This window comes from Oxyura jamaicensis, chromosome 1 (genome assembly GCF_011077185.1).
Source record: "Oxyura jamaicensis isolate SHBP4307 breed ruddy duck chromosome 1, BPBGC_Ojam_1.0, whole genome shotgun sequence".
Lineage (NCBI taxonomy): Eukaryota > Metazoa > Chordata > Aves > Anseriformes > Anatidae > Oxyura > Oxyura jamaicensis.
In genome coordinates this window covers 142,067,453-142,083,779 of record NC_048893.1, presented here as the reverse complement: position 1 = coordinate 142,083,779, position 16,327 = coordinate 142,067,453, and the positions used below count along the sequence as shown (strand labels likewise).

At 37.8% G+C, this 16,327-nt stretch overlaps 1 protein-coding gene across 14 annotated transcripts in view; it reads left to right on the top strand.

Annotated features, from left to right (window-relative positions):
* Positions 1–16,327, top strand: part of MCF2L (MCF.2 cell line derived transforming sequence like) — a 162,522-nt gene that overhangs the window by 139,860 nt on the left and 6,335 nt on the right. For 7 of the 14 annotated variants that reach the window (XM_035317599.1, XM_035317669.1, XM_035317607.1 and 4 more), the window contains 15 exons: positions 100–176; positions 1,211–1,277; positions 4,313–4,428; positions 5,329–5,398; positions 7,103–7,195; positions 7,321–7,413; positions 8,815–8,940; positions 9,596–9,817; positions 10,388–10,480; positions 12,284–12,362; positions 12,517–12,583; positions 13,908–14,023; positions 14,657–14,743; positions 15,605–15,664; positions 15,981–16,055. In XM_035317599.1, coding sequence (XP_035173490.1) covers positions 100–176; positions 1,211–1,277; positions 4,313–4,428; positions 5,329–5,398; positions 7,103–7,195; positions 7,321–7,413; positions 8,815–8,940; positions 9,596–9,817; positions 10,388–10,480; positions 12,284–12,362; positions 12,517–12,583; positions 13,908–14,023; positions 14,657–14,743; positions 15,605–15,664; positions 15,981–16,055 — 1,441 coding nt within the window. Of the gene's footprint in view, positions 1–99; positions 177–1,210; positions 1,278–4,312; positions 4,429–5,328; positions 5,399–7,102; positions 7,196–7,320; positions 7,414–8,814; positions 8,941–9,595; positions 9,818–10,387; positions 10,481–12,283; positions 12,363–12,516; positions 12,584–13,907; positions 14,024–14,656; positions 14,744–15,604; positions 15,665–15,931; positions 16,056–16,327 lie in introns of all 14 variants that reach the window. The other 7 variants (XM_035317678.1, XM_035317688.1, XR_004748226.1 and 4 more) reach the window with 6 other exon arrangements.

Here is a 16,327-nt window from a genome sequence, read left to right as displayed (position 1 = left end):
CATGCAAATAGAGCTGAGTGCAAAGCTCCATATTTTAAAGTGCTTTCACCCCCATCTGTGATGCTGTGATTATTTTTTGTTGTTTGTTTCCATCTTTAGAGTGAAGTGACTGAACTCCATCAAAGCAGAGGAGGATCTACGATGGATGATGAAGAAAACCTAGCTGTGCTACGGCAGTAAGTATATTTTGATAAACAACAAATGTTCTTTCTCTGATTTGGTTCCAGTAGAGTCTGAGTTTGGCTAAGGATTTGATAAGACAAGTATGCTTCTCTGAATTAAGTCTCAGTGCTTTTTGAAATACATTGGCTGTGCTCTGTACATAGAGGAAGGTATTTCAGTCTGTCTGCAGCATTGTTTGTAGTTTATATAGTACCAGAATCTAGCTTTGCTTCAGCAAGGTAATGCTATGGCAAGATAACTACATATTTTCATTTCAAAGACGACATAGTTTTGAGGAATAAGCCTTCTGTAAATCTATCCAAGATTTTGGTCTCCATGCTTCAGAGAACTTTTGAAGTTTTTTATTTGACTCTCTTTAGTCCCTGTTTTGACAAATGTTAAGAAAAATCAAATTCACGTATAAAAACTAAATAGTATCACATATATTCCAAGAATAACTTAATACCACCTGTGTGTGGTATAGCAGAACTTGCATTTCTACCTGAAGACTGGATGCTCTTGCTGTCGTTTCACTGTTGTAAGCACATACTAAATCATCCAGAATTACAAGTGGGGGGAAAATATGCTTGCTTGACTATTAAGGAAATTGAACTTTAAAATGAGGCACTGTGATATTTGTAAGTATGGTGTAAAGCCTAAAACTTAAAATGACCGGTGTATCTTGAAATCTGTATTTGATAATTCTTTGCAGCTCTAACTCTTGCAAACACAGCATAGGCAGATTTTGTATGTACAGCGACAAAGCTGTTCACTGCTTCAGTTCAGCTCTTACAACACTTAAAATGCTAGCTTTTGGCCTTTTTTCCTGTTTTAAACTTGAAAGTGTGTTTAAACATTTTTAAAATGCATGCTTCTCAATAAGAATATATGAACTGCTGACAGAAATGTCAATGAAAATCTCATTTTACTTGAACTGGAAACGTTTCTTTTATTGTCTGCAGGAAAGTAGAAACAGACAAAGTTAATGTTGCCTCAATATTTTGCATAAGTGAATAGGCCTTCTTTAATTACCGTGCTTTGTTTACAGGCATGTAATTAATGAACTTATTGAAACTGAAAGAGCATATGTGGAAGAACTTCTCTGTGTTCTTGAGGTAAATATTAAATTTCACTGTGGCTGATATGAATCTAATTCTGTTTCATTTCATGGATGATTGTATGCTTTCCTTATTGTTCTAATGCCTCCTCTTGTCTCATCAGGTAGTGTGGTTGTTACATCTCTCCTGTCTTGTATTTTCCTGTCTCATATTCCAGAGGCAGGAATGTACAATATTTTTCCTAGAAATACCCATGCAACTAGGATTTTATATTAGTAAACAAAAATTCAGCAGAAAATAAGATATGCCTAATTATTTAGGTAGAACACAGTGGCATTTGTAATGGTCATTAAGTCCTGCAGAAGTTCATTCCAGAATCTTGGGTCAGCTCCAGGAAGATCGTGTCATACTGGAATGTGAATTTGCATTGAGAGAAGAAATTCACGCTAGAATATGAATTTGTGTTGAGCGAATTTTGTGTCAGCGTAGCAAATTGACTTATCCTTCTTTATAGACCTTTAGGTGATCTTCCAATTATCTTAGGTACAACTATGGCAAAAGAGTGCCTTGGAATAATAACATCTTGATTCAAAATTGTGAAGGAAACAAAGATGTTTTCCTTTACTCCATGCTTATGGAGGCATAATTATGGTACTGTGTGTTGCTTGTAGAAATATGATACAGGGTTCTATATCGTTCCTCAAATTTGTCAAGTCTTCATACATGGACACATCATTTTGCTGTAGTCCAGTTTGATTGTAGGAAATGACAAAGTTTCAGATAGCTTGAGGGTGAGTTTTTTCAGTCAGGCTGTGTCAAAATTGAGCCACTTGGGCACTTTTGGTATCCATGCAAATGTTAGGCTCTTAAATAGGAACTGTCTTAAGTTATGGACTAGCAGTGATAATTTTTGGGTAGATAACCTCAAGTAAGAGTACTGAAGGAACTCTGGCCTTGTCTTTGCCTATTTTGTGCTCAGCTCCCAATAGCATTCCCGTTCTGGGTTCTGTCCAAGTGCTGGGACATGTCATCAAAAGGATAGCTGTCTGATGTGTGGTAATAAAGCAATATAGGTCTGGAGTGGATCTTAAGGGTTGCTTTATTCCTTGCTTTTGCATGCAATACGGTCTATATAATTCTGTTCTTAAAATCAAGATCAAATAGTTGAAGAATTTTGGGTCCTTCCTGCTGATACTGGAGGGTGTTACAGAATCTTTCTATTCCTCTAGTATTTCTCTTGTTTCACATAGAGTATAGTGCAACCTTTTTGTATTGCTAGGTCAAGTGCTCTTTGTCTTCTGCCGATGTGAGAGACTCTCCAGCACTCTGACCATGCCAAGCTCACTTCTCAGTATCTCCTTGAAGTTTGTTATTCATCTCTCTTGAACTTGGGTGATCAGAACTGCCAACAGTAACTTCAGATCAGATCCTTGCTGATGTATGGTTCAATGGCAGTCTTCCAGCTTTTGAGTAATTCTTATTAGTAGTCCATGGCTCTGACTATTTTCCCAATTCCTTTGTTTCTCCTATGGTATTAATCTTTCCAATTATCCTGTAAAAATAACTTGGTACTCTTTTGTATGGACAATGTCTCTTTTATGTTGCATTTCTCTGCTATGCATTTTCTGTCTGCAAAGGATTCCAATGGAAAATGAAAGGTAGTTTTTTAAAGCACTGTTTAAAAAAAAATCTAATCCCTCGTTTATCCAAATGCCTGAATTCTTGAGGCTAGCTGACTTTACTAGCTAGTTCTCCTACTTTTTTGTCATTTTGACTAACTTTGAAATTGAGAGTCTTGATTGTAGGTGCAATTTTGCTCATCCTTTTTATTAGAAATCTGTCACTTGTCACTAATGCAGTTGTTTTTTTTCTGTGACCACCTTGTCTATGACAGTGTGGTTTGGGGGGAAGAGAGAGATCTGATCCAAACCTAAAGTAGGTCACATCATCTTCCTTCAGCTGCTTAATGCATTAATAGCCAAATCTTGCATCATTCCTAATGTGTGTTCTCCAATCCGTATGATCTGTTCTTTGGTAGATATGGTTTGGTTCAATTCCCCTGATTGAACGGACAAATTCAAATGATGTTGTTTTAGCTTGTTTGTCTCTGGGAAGATGACTGAAAGGCATTTGGTAGTTCATTCACACAGGAGTCTAAGAAAAGCAGGTACCATCATTTGCCATTAAATTAAGCTATTCCATCACACTTGCTGCGTATTACTATCACAGGTACTAAAGCATTCTTGCACTTTTTTCTTTTCTTTTCCTTCTGTCTCAGTCTGTCTTTCCTGTGAGATTTGTTAATAACAGAATAGTGTCCTCAGGGCACTCTTGAGCTGAAGCCACATGTGTGCCCTCTTTTCTTTATTTGTGCCAAATATGCATATGCAGAGAATGTGGCCTTATACAATAAATGGAAGATGTCATAATCTAAATTTATGGCTTTGGGTGGCAAATCTAATGAAAGCATCTTTAAAATAGAACTTGTAGCTTAATGGTTTCTGTTATCTGTAGAAATAACTGTAGTCATAGAATCATTAAGGTTGGAAAAGACCTCCAAGATCACTTAGTCCAACCTTCCCCCAACCACTAATATCACCCACCAAACCATATCCTTAAGTACCACATCCAACCTTTCTTTAAGCACCCCCAGGGACGGTGACTGCACGACCATCCTGCTCCCTCATCATAAAAGCTAACACTAACATGATGACTTGCATGTATACTGGAACTGTGGCTTTAAACTCAGATGTGTAAATTCTAACGCAAAAGTCAAACTGTGACTTCTAAGGAGTATGAGAATTCATAGCCTTTTGTTGGTGAAACATTTGCAAGCATTGCAAGCATTTGCAAGCATTGTTTCATCCTTGCTCAGCTAAGAATTCCAATAATTATTCATGCATCTTTCTAAGGACTTTAGGTGTGTTTTTCTGGACTGAGGGAAGAACAGAATTTGTAGACATACTTCATGATTATTACTTTGCTGTTTATCAGCCTGCAGAGGCGGACTGCCTTATAAGAGAGATAAGTGCTACAAGTAAAAGGAAATGATCAGTGGGAAATGATCACTGTGCCCCTCTTCTGTGTTCCAGGGGTATGCTGCAGAGATGGACAACCCCTTAATGGCTCACCTCATTTCACCAGAACTCCAAAACAAGAAGGATATTTTGTTTGGAAATATGGAAGAAATTTATCACTTTCACAACAGGTGAGGATTTGCATCCCTATATAAAAATAGCATTTGAATGGGATTCTTGTATTCTTAATCTGACCTAAATTGCTAAAAGGTGCTTACTGAGTCCCATCTGGCTGTCTATCAAGTCAAAATTCATATTCCATTGGGGAAGAAGATCACAGTGTTTACAAATGATGAGTAAAACTGTGTGATACTGTATTTAAATGTTCTCAGAACATAGGTAAAATTTTGCAGAGTGGTCATATTGAGGAAAGGTATTGTGATCTGGTTGCAAGCTAATTAAAGCAAAGTTCGGGGATTTATTATTATTTTTGATGAAACTTACTGTGGAAAGTAAATCATTATCCTAAAGTATAAATTCTCAATACTTTTGTATCTGCTTGAGGCTGTTTAATGTTATACTCAAGTGACCTTCTTGCTATTAGAAAGGTGTTTTCCTTCATGTGATAATATTGTAATGGTTAGAAAAGAAGTATTTTCAATAATATAAAGTGTATTAAATTGTTCTTTCTTATTCAGGAAAAACTAATCTTTAGGTTTTGCCACTTTTTAAAAAAATTATTTGCTCTGTGTTGTTTGGTAGCATTTGGAAGGAAAAAAACTTTAAACTGTACAAATCCTGCTGCTTAATACACAAGGCAGGAAAACAAACTTTTTTCCTGAAAAAAAAAAAAAAAAATCTTGTATTTCCTTTCTATTGCAGCAAGAGTAAGCTAAAAGAAATTGGTCAGAATGTTCGTTCATTTCATTTTGCTATCCCTTTTTAAAAACGTGATCTAGAACAGCTTTGTTAATTTCATAGTACAGAAATACAACTCTGTTTCCTAAGTTTAAAAAACAAATTGCAAGAACATGATCATTTACTACAACTTTCTTTTAACATGTGCTCTAATAAAATCTTCTTCCTTGTAGAATATTCTTGAGAGAACTAGAAAACTATGTAGAATACCCAGAACTGGTAGGACGTTGCTTTCTGGATCAGGTATGTGTCATCTCTTGCTGGCATTTTATTCATAGTCTATTCTAAGACTGTTACAGATGAAAGTAATTTTCATGTGGCAATTGCCACCAGATCCCCTTTGTCTGTCTTGAACAGGTTTGAGAGTTGGGGATATTTTCCACTGTGTGGAGTAATTAATTTTGATAGAAAGAACTACTGGAGTGTTGAAAGAAAATTGCTTTATTAAAGTTACATTTAGGAAAACATGAAGAGGAGTCATGTACTGGATCATTTCACATCACTGTAACTGATTGTTTTATTTGATTAGCTTTCCTTGGTGGAATTTTGTTTCTGTTTTCTTTAAAGAAAACAATTCAAAAGTCCTTTATTATTATTATTATTTTATTATTATTGTGAAAATAGAAAGCTATGGCAAAATTAAACTTTTTAATCTGGGGTTTATTAAACAATGAGTCTCATCTGTAGTATACCAAAGGCTAAATGGGAATCTGTTTATGGAAATCAGTCTTATTCTGTTGCTGCTAACTTTGGAAGCTGTAAAACTGGAAGTAGTCATCCCTCTCCCTACCATTTACTGGAAGCATCCATGAGGATGGTGTTCCCTAAAATGGAAGGACTGAGGTGCTTGCTGACTTCCTACCTAGCCTTTCAATTAAATCTGTAGTTATGACCTTTTCAACGCAGTCTTACTTCCTTTCGCTTCAACAAATGTTGAAGTGATGCTGTTCTAACTCATCTGAAGTTGGCAAATGTGTGAAAACAGATACAGGATGGTGAGTTTCCTGCAGAATTAGAACTGTGAGGCCATGTCTAGGTTTGTAATAAGGTGATTGTGAAGCCCTGCTGATGACTTCAGAGTATAAAAAACCATTCATGAGTTATTTGGGATTTTTTTTTTTTTAATGCAACAGTGAAATGAACTACAGAAAAGCTCAGCATCTAGACAGTATCTAATTTAAGGTCAACGGAGGGGCTGTACAGTTCTTGGGTTGGCCATCTCTGTAAGAGAAAGTGGAAAAATTCATGAATAAATAAGTTTCAGAAAATGAAATTTCATGAATAAACAAATAAATATAATAGATTACCCATGCATGCAAGTCTCTTGGAGCAACAAAAGCACCAGGAGACCTGAGTAAGCAACCATGAATAAAAAATAGCAAACTCTTGAAGCCAATGTTGAAGTGATAAGGGGACAATAAATGACTTGATAAAATAGTAATAGATGTAATAATAGTAAATAGATGTAAAAATAATGAATAATAATAGTAAATGGATTATAAAAACTTGGTAAAATAGTAAATAAATGACTTAGGAAAAATTCCATTGAAAAGCACAAAATAAAAATTTGTAAAGAAGGGCAAGTATTTTTTTTTTAATAAGTTACACAGAGGGATTCACGTTCTGGGATTAATTGAATTAAATTAAAAGATTCCAATTTTTTCGTATGTTAGTGTAAATATATTTGTAAATATAACATGTTTTGTCATAAGGTGCCTAATATTAAACTGAAACAAAAATTAACAGGAACCTTTTATTCATATATTCCATACATAAAATGTATAGCTGTTACAAAATTAGTGAGTTTGAATAATTGTTTTTGTTAGGGATGCCTCAAGGAATTGCATTTTTTTTTCCTTAGCTTTATTTACTGTGAAAAAACTTCTTACGAACTTCATCTGAAATCATAAGAATTTAGTAATATTTTGCTTTTCTCCCTGATTTCAGATGGAAGACTTCCAGATTTATGAAAAATACTGTCAAAATAAACCTCGATCTGAAAGTTTGTGGAGGCAGTTTTCAGATTCTGTATTCTTTCAGGTATGCTTGCTTGAGTCTCTGAAATATTTGTGTATTTGCTTTATGTTTAAATTCATAATTTATCTCAAGAACAAATGATAAAAAATATTGATCTGTGTACCAATGAAATCTGACGCTGATTACAGGAATGTCAAAGGAAACTTGACCACAAGCTCAGTTTGGACTCATACTTGCTGAAACCCGTTCAAAGAATAACCAAATACCAGTTATTGCTAAAGGTATGTGTTATGAAACTATGTAATTTTGTGTTAATAAACTAAGTGTATTTTTTGCCTTTTTTTTAATCCTGCTTCTCTCATCCTGCTGGAGAGAAATCCAGGAGTTAGTAGAGAGGTGTATAAATTAAAACAGAAGGAAATTCCAGTCTATCAACTTTCAGCTCAGTTCCTTTCTCTTTCAGCCAAAAAGCTACTAGTAGGCAGGCTAATATTAAACATTACCACAGAGGCACCATGTGTACCTTCTTTTGCCTTTACATTTCTGCTGAAGAGAGGAATGAAGACATTGATGAAGAAAAACAAAAAGACTAAAAGGTTTTGCAACAAAGAGAAGAGTGTGTCAGAAGTACATGCTACTTGTCAGTTATAGTGGCCTCATGCATGTCACAGGAATTAGCCTTGCTGGATTTGAGAAAGTGTCCAGAAAGCTTCAGTTAATCACAGTCTTCAAAGCAACTCACATTCTAGGAAATGTACTTAACTGAGCACACTGTATGGTATTTTTGCCACTCTGATTCATTTAGACATACTGACAGAGCAAAATGAGAGGAATATACTATTATAAATTTTAAAATGAATGTCTAAGTCTTTGCCATGCTTGAAACTGACTTGTCTTAGGAAATATATACCACATAGACAAGAGTTTCAGCAATTGTTTTTAACAATAGTTTACTATTGCATTAAAACTGAGTTAAAGTTAACAACTTATAAAGAATTAATTACTTTAAACTTACCTGAAGAGAAGAGCATTTGAAAGGCTTTCTATTTAAAGTGTCTTTACTTTCTACGCTCTGTTAGTAAATGCTTATTCTCATGCTATGAAGCCTGTGGGGTTCCACATGAATTCGCCGCTATGCTCATCTGGAACCAAATGAGAAGATGCAGCTTCACCAATAAGCACATTGGAGAAGGATTACATTTTTAAAGGCATAGACAGTGCTCGAAGTTTAGGTCTGTGACTAGCATTCCAAGCCATCCCAGGTCTTCACAATAACTCAAATAATAAATGGAATTTGCCTGTGTTTGCAAGTTTTAAAAGTAACAAATGTTTCAGGTTTGTTTATTTGCTTTAAAAAGGGGATGTGACACTAGGATTTTTTTGTTTTGTTTAAAGCACTTGTGGTGAAAAATACTTGCCAACTTAGTCTTGTAAAATTCTTAGGTATTGCTTATAAAAAAAAAAAGTTTGGATGAACGTGTGGCTAATTAGCAGCAGAGATAAGAAGTAAAGAAGACCTTGGGGTCTTCTGAGTCAATCAGTATTTAATCCACTAGTCTATATGGTGTTGACTTCACTGGATAACTTCAGAAATGTAGGCCAAATTTAGTGTTAAAATTCAAATATTCCTACTTATTGCTGTTTCCAAAACTTAAGTATGTTGTCATTCCTTGCCCACTCAGGAAATGCTGAAATACAGTAAGAACTGTGAAGGTGCCGAAGATCTCCAGGAGGCATTAACTTCTATACTGGGTATTCTCAAAGCAGTTAATGATTCTATGCACCAGATAGCCATTACAGGCTATGATGTGAGTAACAGTATTTTTATTTATTTTTATTTTTTTTAAATGCATATGTACGGTGTACTTACTCCCTGTTACATACTAAGAATGAGAAGAATGTTATACAAAAGATGCCTTTAAACTGCATTATGTAATTATGTGATAATGGGAGAAGGATCTATATACTCTTCTGAAATTTTTGTGCTCTGAATAATATTTTCCTTTGTCTACCCAAGCTTTCTTCCTTTGATCTACCTGACACCAAGATAGAAACAGAAAAATCATATGATGAACAGTGTGTTCTAGGCTACTGCCACATGGGAGTTACTTCTTTTTTTATATACATATGGAAAACTACACCTAAAACTTCTGGAAGAAGGGAGCGATGCAAGGAGCTTTGGAGCAGACACTTTTGAAAAATAAATGTGTGTTGTGCCTCCCCCTCTTTCTATGTTCTTTGTATCTTTGCTACTGGTACTCTTGACTGTAAAATCCCGCCTGAACAGTGTAGGAGAGAGAGAATATTAAACACTGACTATATTTTCATTACCTTTCCAGACTCAACATAAACACTGATGTGAGAGATTACTTGGAATGACAGAACTTGTAAAGACCTGTTCAGAGTGTGTGTTTTAGTCAGATGTTACCTCTTTGTAGTTATATATATCACTTTTTGTTCCAGGGAAACCTGAATGAGCTGGGCAAGCTTTTAATGCAGGGATCCTTCAATGTCTGGACTGATCATAAAAAGGGTCACTCAAAGGTGAAAGATTTGGCACGCTTCAAGCCAATGCAGCGACACCTGTTCCTCCATGAGAAAGCAGTGCTGTTCTGTAAAAAGCGAGAAGAAAATGGAGAGGGATATGAGAAGGCACCTTCTTATAGCTACAAACACTCCTTAAATGTAAGGCACTGAGCAGTCCTCTAAGGTAGTGGTACTGAGGGCCTAGGTTGCAATAATACGAGTTTTGTGGTTTGGTTTGGTTTTGTCAGTGAAAATGCATTACAGTTTTGCAGTGTAAACTTCACCCTTTTAGGCAAACATATAATGGCTATTGCAAGTCTGTGTCACTTTGTGTTGCTGGTGGAGGTAGGGAATTCTCCTCTGAGAAAATCTAAACCATACCAGTGTAGCTGAATGGCAATTGCATTAATCCCACAGAAAATATAATAATGTGCTTTTAAAAATAGATGTCAGATTTGTCAGTATGCATTTGAACAGACAGCTTGTGAATCAGACTCAGTTTATTTAATGAACCCAAGCCTTTCTTCCCTCCAAGGTAGCCAAGCTGACATGAAGCACTGAATGTCCAAAATGCAGATTGTGTTATTAGCAGTTCTTTTACTTGAGGGAGAAACCAAATATGGTTTTGCTTTTCAGAAGTGGATTACAAAAGAATATTATTAGCCTTCTGCTTCCACTGTTATCTTAATTGCAATTCGATAGGTCAGCTTCTGTTCTCTTTGCTTCTAGATGGCCGCAGTTGGAATAACAGAAAATGTCAAAGGCGATGCAAAAAAATTTGAAATCTGGTATAATGCACGGGAAGAAGTTTACATCGTACAGGTAATAACATGCCACTACCTTTAAAAAAATAATAATAATAAAAAAAGCATGTGGGCTCTAACCCAACAGGATCTGTTTTTTGTTTTTTTCTTTCCTTTATTATATCACTAAAAAAGTGATATAATAGTGATAAAAGTGATGAGAGAATGTAAAAACAAAAAAAGCCCACAGTGAATAGGTTGAATCATAAGGTAACTTTGTAAGTGATACTTTTCAAATACAGTGTCTTATTTTTAAAAAATAATAATAATTAAATCCATGTCCCCCAATATTCGTGGGGGATATTGCATACACTATTGCTACTGCTTTCACTGGAGTTAGTGGATTTTGGGGAGAATCACAGATCAGAGAATGGTTTGGGTTGAAAGGGAACTTAAAGATCACCTAATTCCAACCCCCTGCCAAGGGCAGGGACACCTCCCACCAGACCAGGTTGCCCAAAGCCCCATCCAGCCTGGCCTTGAGCACCTCCAGGGATGGGACATCCACAGCTTCTCTGGGCAGCCTGTTCCAGTGCCTCACCACCTTCTTGGTGAGCAGTTTCTTCTGGATAATCTAAATCTCCCCTCTTTTAGTTTAAAACCATTACTCCTTGCCCTGTTGCTGTGCTCCCTGCCAAAGAGCCCACCCCCAGTTTTCCTGTAGGCCCCTCCTAGGTACTGGAAGGCTGCTGTAAGGTCTCCCCAGAGCCTTCTCTTCTCCAGGCTGAATGACCTCAACTGCCTTAGACTGTCCACACAGGAGAGGTGCTCCAGACCTTTGTTCATCCTTGGACTTGTTCTAATATTTCCATGTCCTTCTTGTGCTGGGGGCCCTAGAGCTGAACACAGCACTCCAGGAAGGGTCTCATGGGAGCAGAGCAGACGGGTAGAATCACCTCCCTCATTCTGCTGGCCACACTTCTTTGGATGCAGCCCAGAATGCAGTTAGCTTTCTGGGTTGCAAGTACACATTGCCAGCTCATGTCAGCACCCCCAGGTCCTTCTCCTCAGAGCTGCTCTCAATCCATTCCCCACCCAGCCTGCATTTGTGCTTAGGATTGGCCCATCCCAGGTGCAGGACCTTGCACTTGGCCTTGTTGAACTTCATGAGGTTTGCACAGGCCCACCTCTCAAGCCTGTCCCTCTGGATGGCATCCCTTCCCTCCTGCGTGCTGACCGCACCACACAGCTTGGTGTCATCAGCAAATTTGCTGAGGGTGCACACAATCCCACTGTCCACGTTGCTGACAAAGATGTTAAGCAGTGCCAGTCCCAGTACTGACCCCTGAGGAACACCACTTGGTAACAAGTGGTCCACTTGATCTCCACTTGGACATTGAGCCATTGATCCCAGTTTTTTGTGACAATCCAACCAATTCCTTACCCACTGAGTGGCCTATCCGTTAAATCCATGACTTTCCAATTTGGAGACAAGGATATCATGGGATACGGTGTCAAATGTTTTGCACAAGTCCAGGTAGGTGATGTCAGTTGCTCTTCCCCTATCCACCGATGCTTTAACCCTGTTGTAGAAGGCCAGCAGATCTGTCAGGCACAGTCTGCCCTTAGTGAAACCATGTTGGCTGTCACCAATCACCTCCTTATTTTCCTTGTGCGAGGGAGCCGGGGTAAAACTGTAGCATTTGCACAGTCTTACTCAGTATGTTCAAATTCTTACAAACAGTTTCTGTTCACTGAGGGACTAGATAGAGGGTCTAGCTGTCCCTCTTGAAGGATTCCTTTAAGCCTGTGCTTTGGCTTGAAGCTCTTTGTGGAAGAAGTATTCTCTGCTTGATGGCTGATTGTATTTATTTTTGGGTAGGCACCAACTCCTGAAGTTAAAGCTACTTGGGTAAATGAAATAAGAAAAGTGCTGACAAGTCAACTGCAGGCATGCAGAGGTAAAATATTTTGGATATATACACGCGTATATATTTTTCATCTCTTTTCTCTTTTGAACTTCAAAACCTACTCTGTTCACTGTGTAGGACTGTAAAAATGAAAAGCTTAGAACACAAATCAGTTTAATGGTTCTTTTTCTTTTCTCCATTACAGAAGCTAGTCAGCACAGGACACTTGAACACACACAGAGTTTACCTCTACCAGCATCATCTTGTACAAGGTAAGTAAATTTGTTGTCAAATCAGTCTACTTGTTTTGCAAATATACTAACACATTCACTTTATAGTTCTTTATTACTCCTGTCCCTTAATGCTGACCCTTACATCTTAGAGTTTTTTTAGGTCTCTTTCTAATATAAAGCTGTAAAGCTTGGGGTTTATGCATCTCCAAAACTGACAGAATGGAGTATACATCTCCAGAACTGATAGTTCTGGAGAGCAACAGTGGCACAGGTTTTGTAGATATGTAATTTTCTATGCCAGCCAAAATTCTGATGGTATTATAGTTCTCTTTGTTGAACAGCTAATTATATACTTTACACCCCAGGTAAGAGAGTTATGTAGCTATGTGAAGCAGCCTTTTTCTTTGTTCTTTGTTCTTTTCTCTCACCATTTTCATGCTATTTTTCTTTTTCTCCTCTGCAAGGGCATTCTATTCTGTTTCTTTCTTTTTCCTTTTTTTCCCTCCTTTGGCTTTCTTACTAAGTGATGTGTTCATTCCTCTAGTGTCCCAAGTTTGGAGTCAAGCTTTTTAAATTTTTATGTTTTGTCCTTCACCATACCGAACTATATAAGTATAGTCTTTTGCTTTCTCCTGCTGTTCTGCCCTTATCTGACCTGTGCTACACACTTTTTTTTCCTCATGCCATTATGTGCATGTGTGTACATATGGGCTTTACCCATAAGCCCACATACTCCAGTCATTCCCATGTGGTGTGTGCTCAAATATGTATCAGTAGCGCTCTGCCCTCATGCTTCATGCAAATACTTACCACTTACAGAGAACTTCCCAGATACAGAGTATTCATGGGATCTCTCTCCCTTTCATTCCCAATCCAAGGTGTAATGGGAATCCAGCTGCAAGATTCAGCATATCATCTTTGTTCGTTCCTTGTCTGTTTCCTGCATTAAGAGCTTCTAAAAGGCAGAGTTGTTTTTTTCCTTTTTCTGTTTTTTTTTTTTTTTTTTTTCCTCTCCTTACCATATTCAGGAGGAAATTGTCTTCACAGAATATGTCTGTAGTGAAGAGTGAGTGGAAGTTGTACTGAGCAGCTGCCTTTCCAGTACTTTCCACTGCCATAGTATGTGTTTGCAGTCAAAAGGGGAGCTTTTCTCTGTTATATATGTGCTCATGGTCTTTCTATGCACAGTCACCAGTGTGCATAGCTTCAACTCTAGAAGCTATGAACTGAGAAGCAGCTAAGAAATGGTTCTCAGCCTTCATATCTGCATGTAAAAGGCAACCCGTGACACAAGGTCATCACCCTTGTTCAGATCCGTTTGCTGGAGAGGGACTGATTGTCTTCATTTTCTTCCAATAAACAGTCCTTCAAGGAACAACATCAGAAACACAAAAAAAATGGATGAGAGAAAAGCTGACCTCACAAGTCTAGAAGGTTATGTCACCACAGTAGCACCAAAGTACCCTGAGAAAGGCAAAGGTGAGTTTACACGTATGTATCATGATCTTTAGCTGTGAAGAGCATGTTCACGCTGCAGGTGCACAGGCAGATCCACCAGCACAGTAGCCATGGTAATACAGGCAAATGCAATGTTATACCTGAAGGAGCAGGACTTTGCTGCTGGTAGCCCTAAGGCAGCCCACCCACAAAGTGCTGCGCACGCTGCGTGAACATGCCAGGCCAATCTGCCCTTACCTTGGGGGTTTTTGCGTTCCTCTGTGTGCTGTGGACAGGTCCAAAGCCTCCCTGGTGAAGGAGAGAGAAAAGGAGGTGAGAGGAACGATGGGTTATTTAGACTGTAGTAGATGTTCTCATAGAGCTGCCAGCTCCTCAGTTATCTTCTGGATAAATTCCTTGGCATTACCTGTTTTGAAGAGGATTCTCATGAATTCTGGTTTGCATAACTGAGATCATTTACTGAACTAGTGGTACTGCAAGCCCCTGTACAAGTAAGAACAACTTGTCCTTGGGTTCTTCGGTTGTACTTGGACTTTCAGTTTTTCCTTTCTCATCCTGAAATGCTAGTTCCCTGGCAGGGCTGTGAATGATTTTTTTGCCTTGACCTTTTCTTGGCCTTCTTCCCTTTCTTTCTGTGTCTCTTTTCCTTTGTAGATGACACTAGCTCTACCTCAGAATGCTCTGTACTGTCAAAAAAGCGCTTTACGCTGCAGGGCTTTTCTAACCTCAAAAGTCAGAAAGGTAATTTAAAATAATAATTATAAAAAAGAAAAAGCTAGATTGTTTTCTATTTAAGGTTGTAATTGGAACATCACTTCATGTTTGTAGTGTAACAGGTTCATGTGTACTTTTTCAATGTATGTGTTAGCTTGTTCTCCTATGTCCAGGCTAGGTTCCTGCATCACACACCATGACAGGGAGATTTTTTGAGAGAAACTTGCTCCACTGTTGGAGAGGGAAATGCAGTGTGGAAAGATGGAGAGCTGTTGGAGATGTGAGGGAAAGAGTGCAGTTTCCAATGCTTCTGGTCTCGTTACTGGAGCCTAAGGAGTTTACAATGCCCTCTTCCTATAGAAAACCTAGAGGACGTTATCTTCAGATCAAATGCCTGGCCTGCTTCTAGCTTCAGTGGATCTGCCCCAAATGTACCTGTACTTGGCAAGAAGGAATCAAGGTTTTGCTGGAGTATTTCTGTGTTAGCTTCCCTTCTTAACAGAAGATGACTACAAGCAGAATGTGTGTTTTGCTAGATACGAATGTAAAGAAAAATTTCTTTATGCTTCCAGAAATGGTCTTTACTCTTCTTTTATTTTTATTTTTTGCTAAAATATAGGGCTCTGAGATATTTCTTGCTTCCTCCTGCCAAGTAATTGCACTGGTACATTCACTTCTTGCTTTGAACAACTATCTTTGAACAGTCTGAATTGCACTAAGATGATGACACTTGTTCAAGAGCATGACTGCTTTTGTTTCTTTTCCAAGCATCTTTTCAGAATGCCTTTTCAAAACTTGATTACCTTTGAGTTCTTTCTGGAGAGACTGTAAGGTTGTGTATCTGGTACTAATAAGGTGAGCACTAATATCCCATGCTTGCCTTGACAGAAACTCCATCTCCTACTGCTAAAAGCCAGACATTGCCAATGATCCTTCTTACAGGACCAGGTATTGCTGTAGCTCTAGATTTATTTTAAAATGATTGTTTATTTGGTAATGTTTGTCTAAAATTGAAATGAATTATATTCATTTGATGTCTAGTTCATTTTGAAAAGTTTACCTATACTTTCATCTATTACCATAAAATAAATTTGTCAAATCATCTTAAGCTGTACATGACTAATTACCTTCTAGAGCGATCACAAAAATCCATTTGTTTTCCAGTATAAACTCAAAGGTATTTAGCATGCAATCCACCTATTCTCTTTTTTCCAGTTCTCCAATATCTCTCTTCTGTGTTTTTTGCCTATTCATCCTTCTGCAGCTTCTCCTACCAGTCCTGACAAAAAACCTAAACGGCATGAAGTAGTGAGCGATCCAACTCCTTTTGGTTTAAGAGGTAGAGTGTCACCACGTCTTGTACTCCACAAATACCCACCCATCCCCGGTGTTCCAACAGAGCACTGGGGATTACCTGTATGATGATGACGTGTGCAGCAGTGCTGGTATCTGCTGTGTTCTTCCAAATGGGCTCAGCAGCTTCTGTATACGTTGGTTTTGATAGCACAACTTGTCAGTGTTTTACCTTGGCCTCAAATAAAGTAGCATATGGCTAAATCGGTTTTTAGAACAAGGTGGTGGGAAAGTGATGTTCTGCTGAAGAAGCAACCA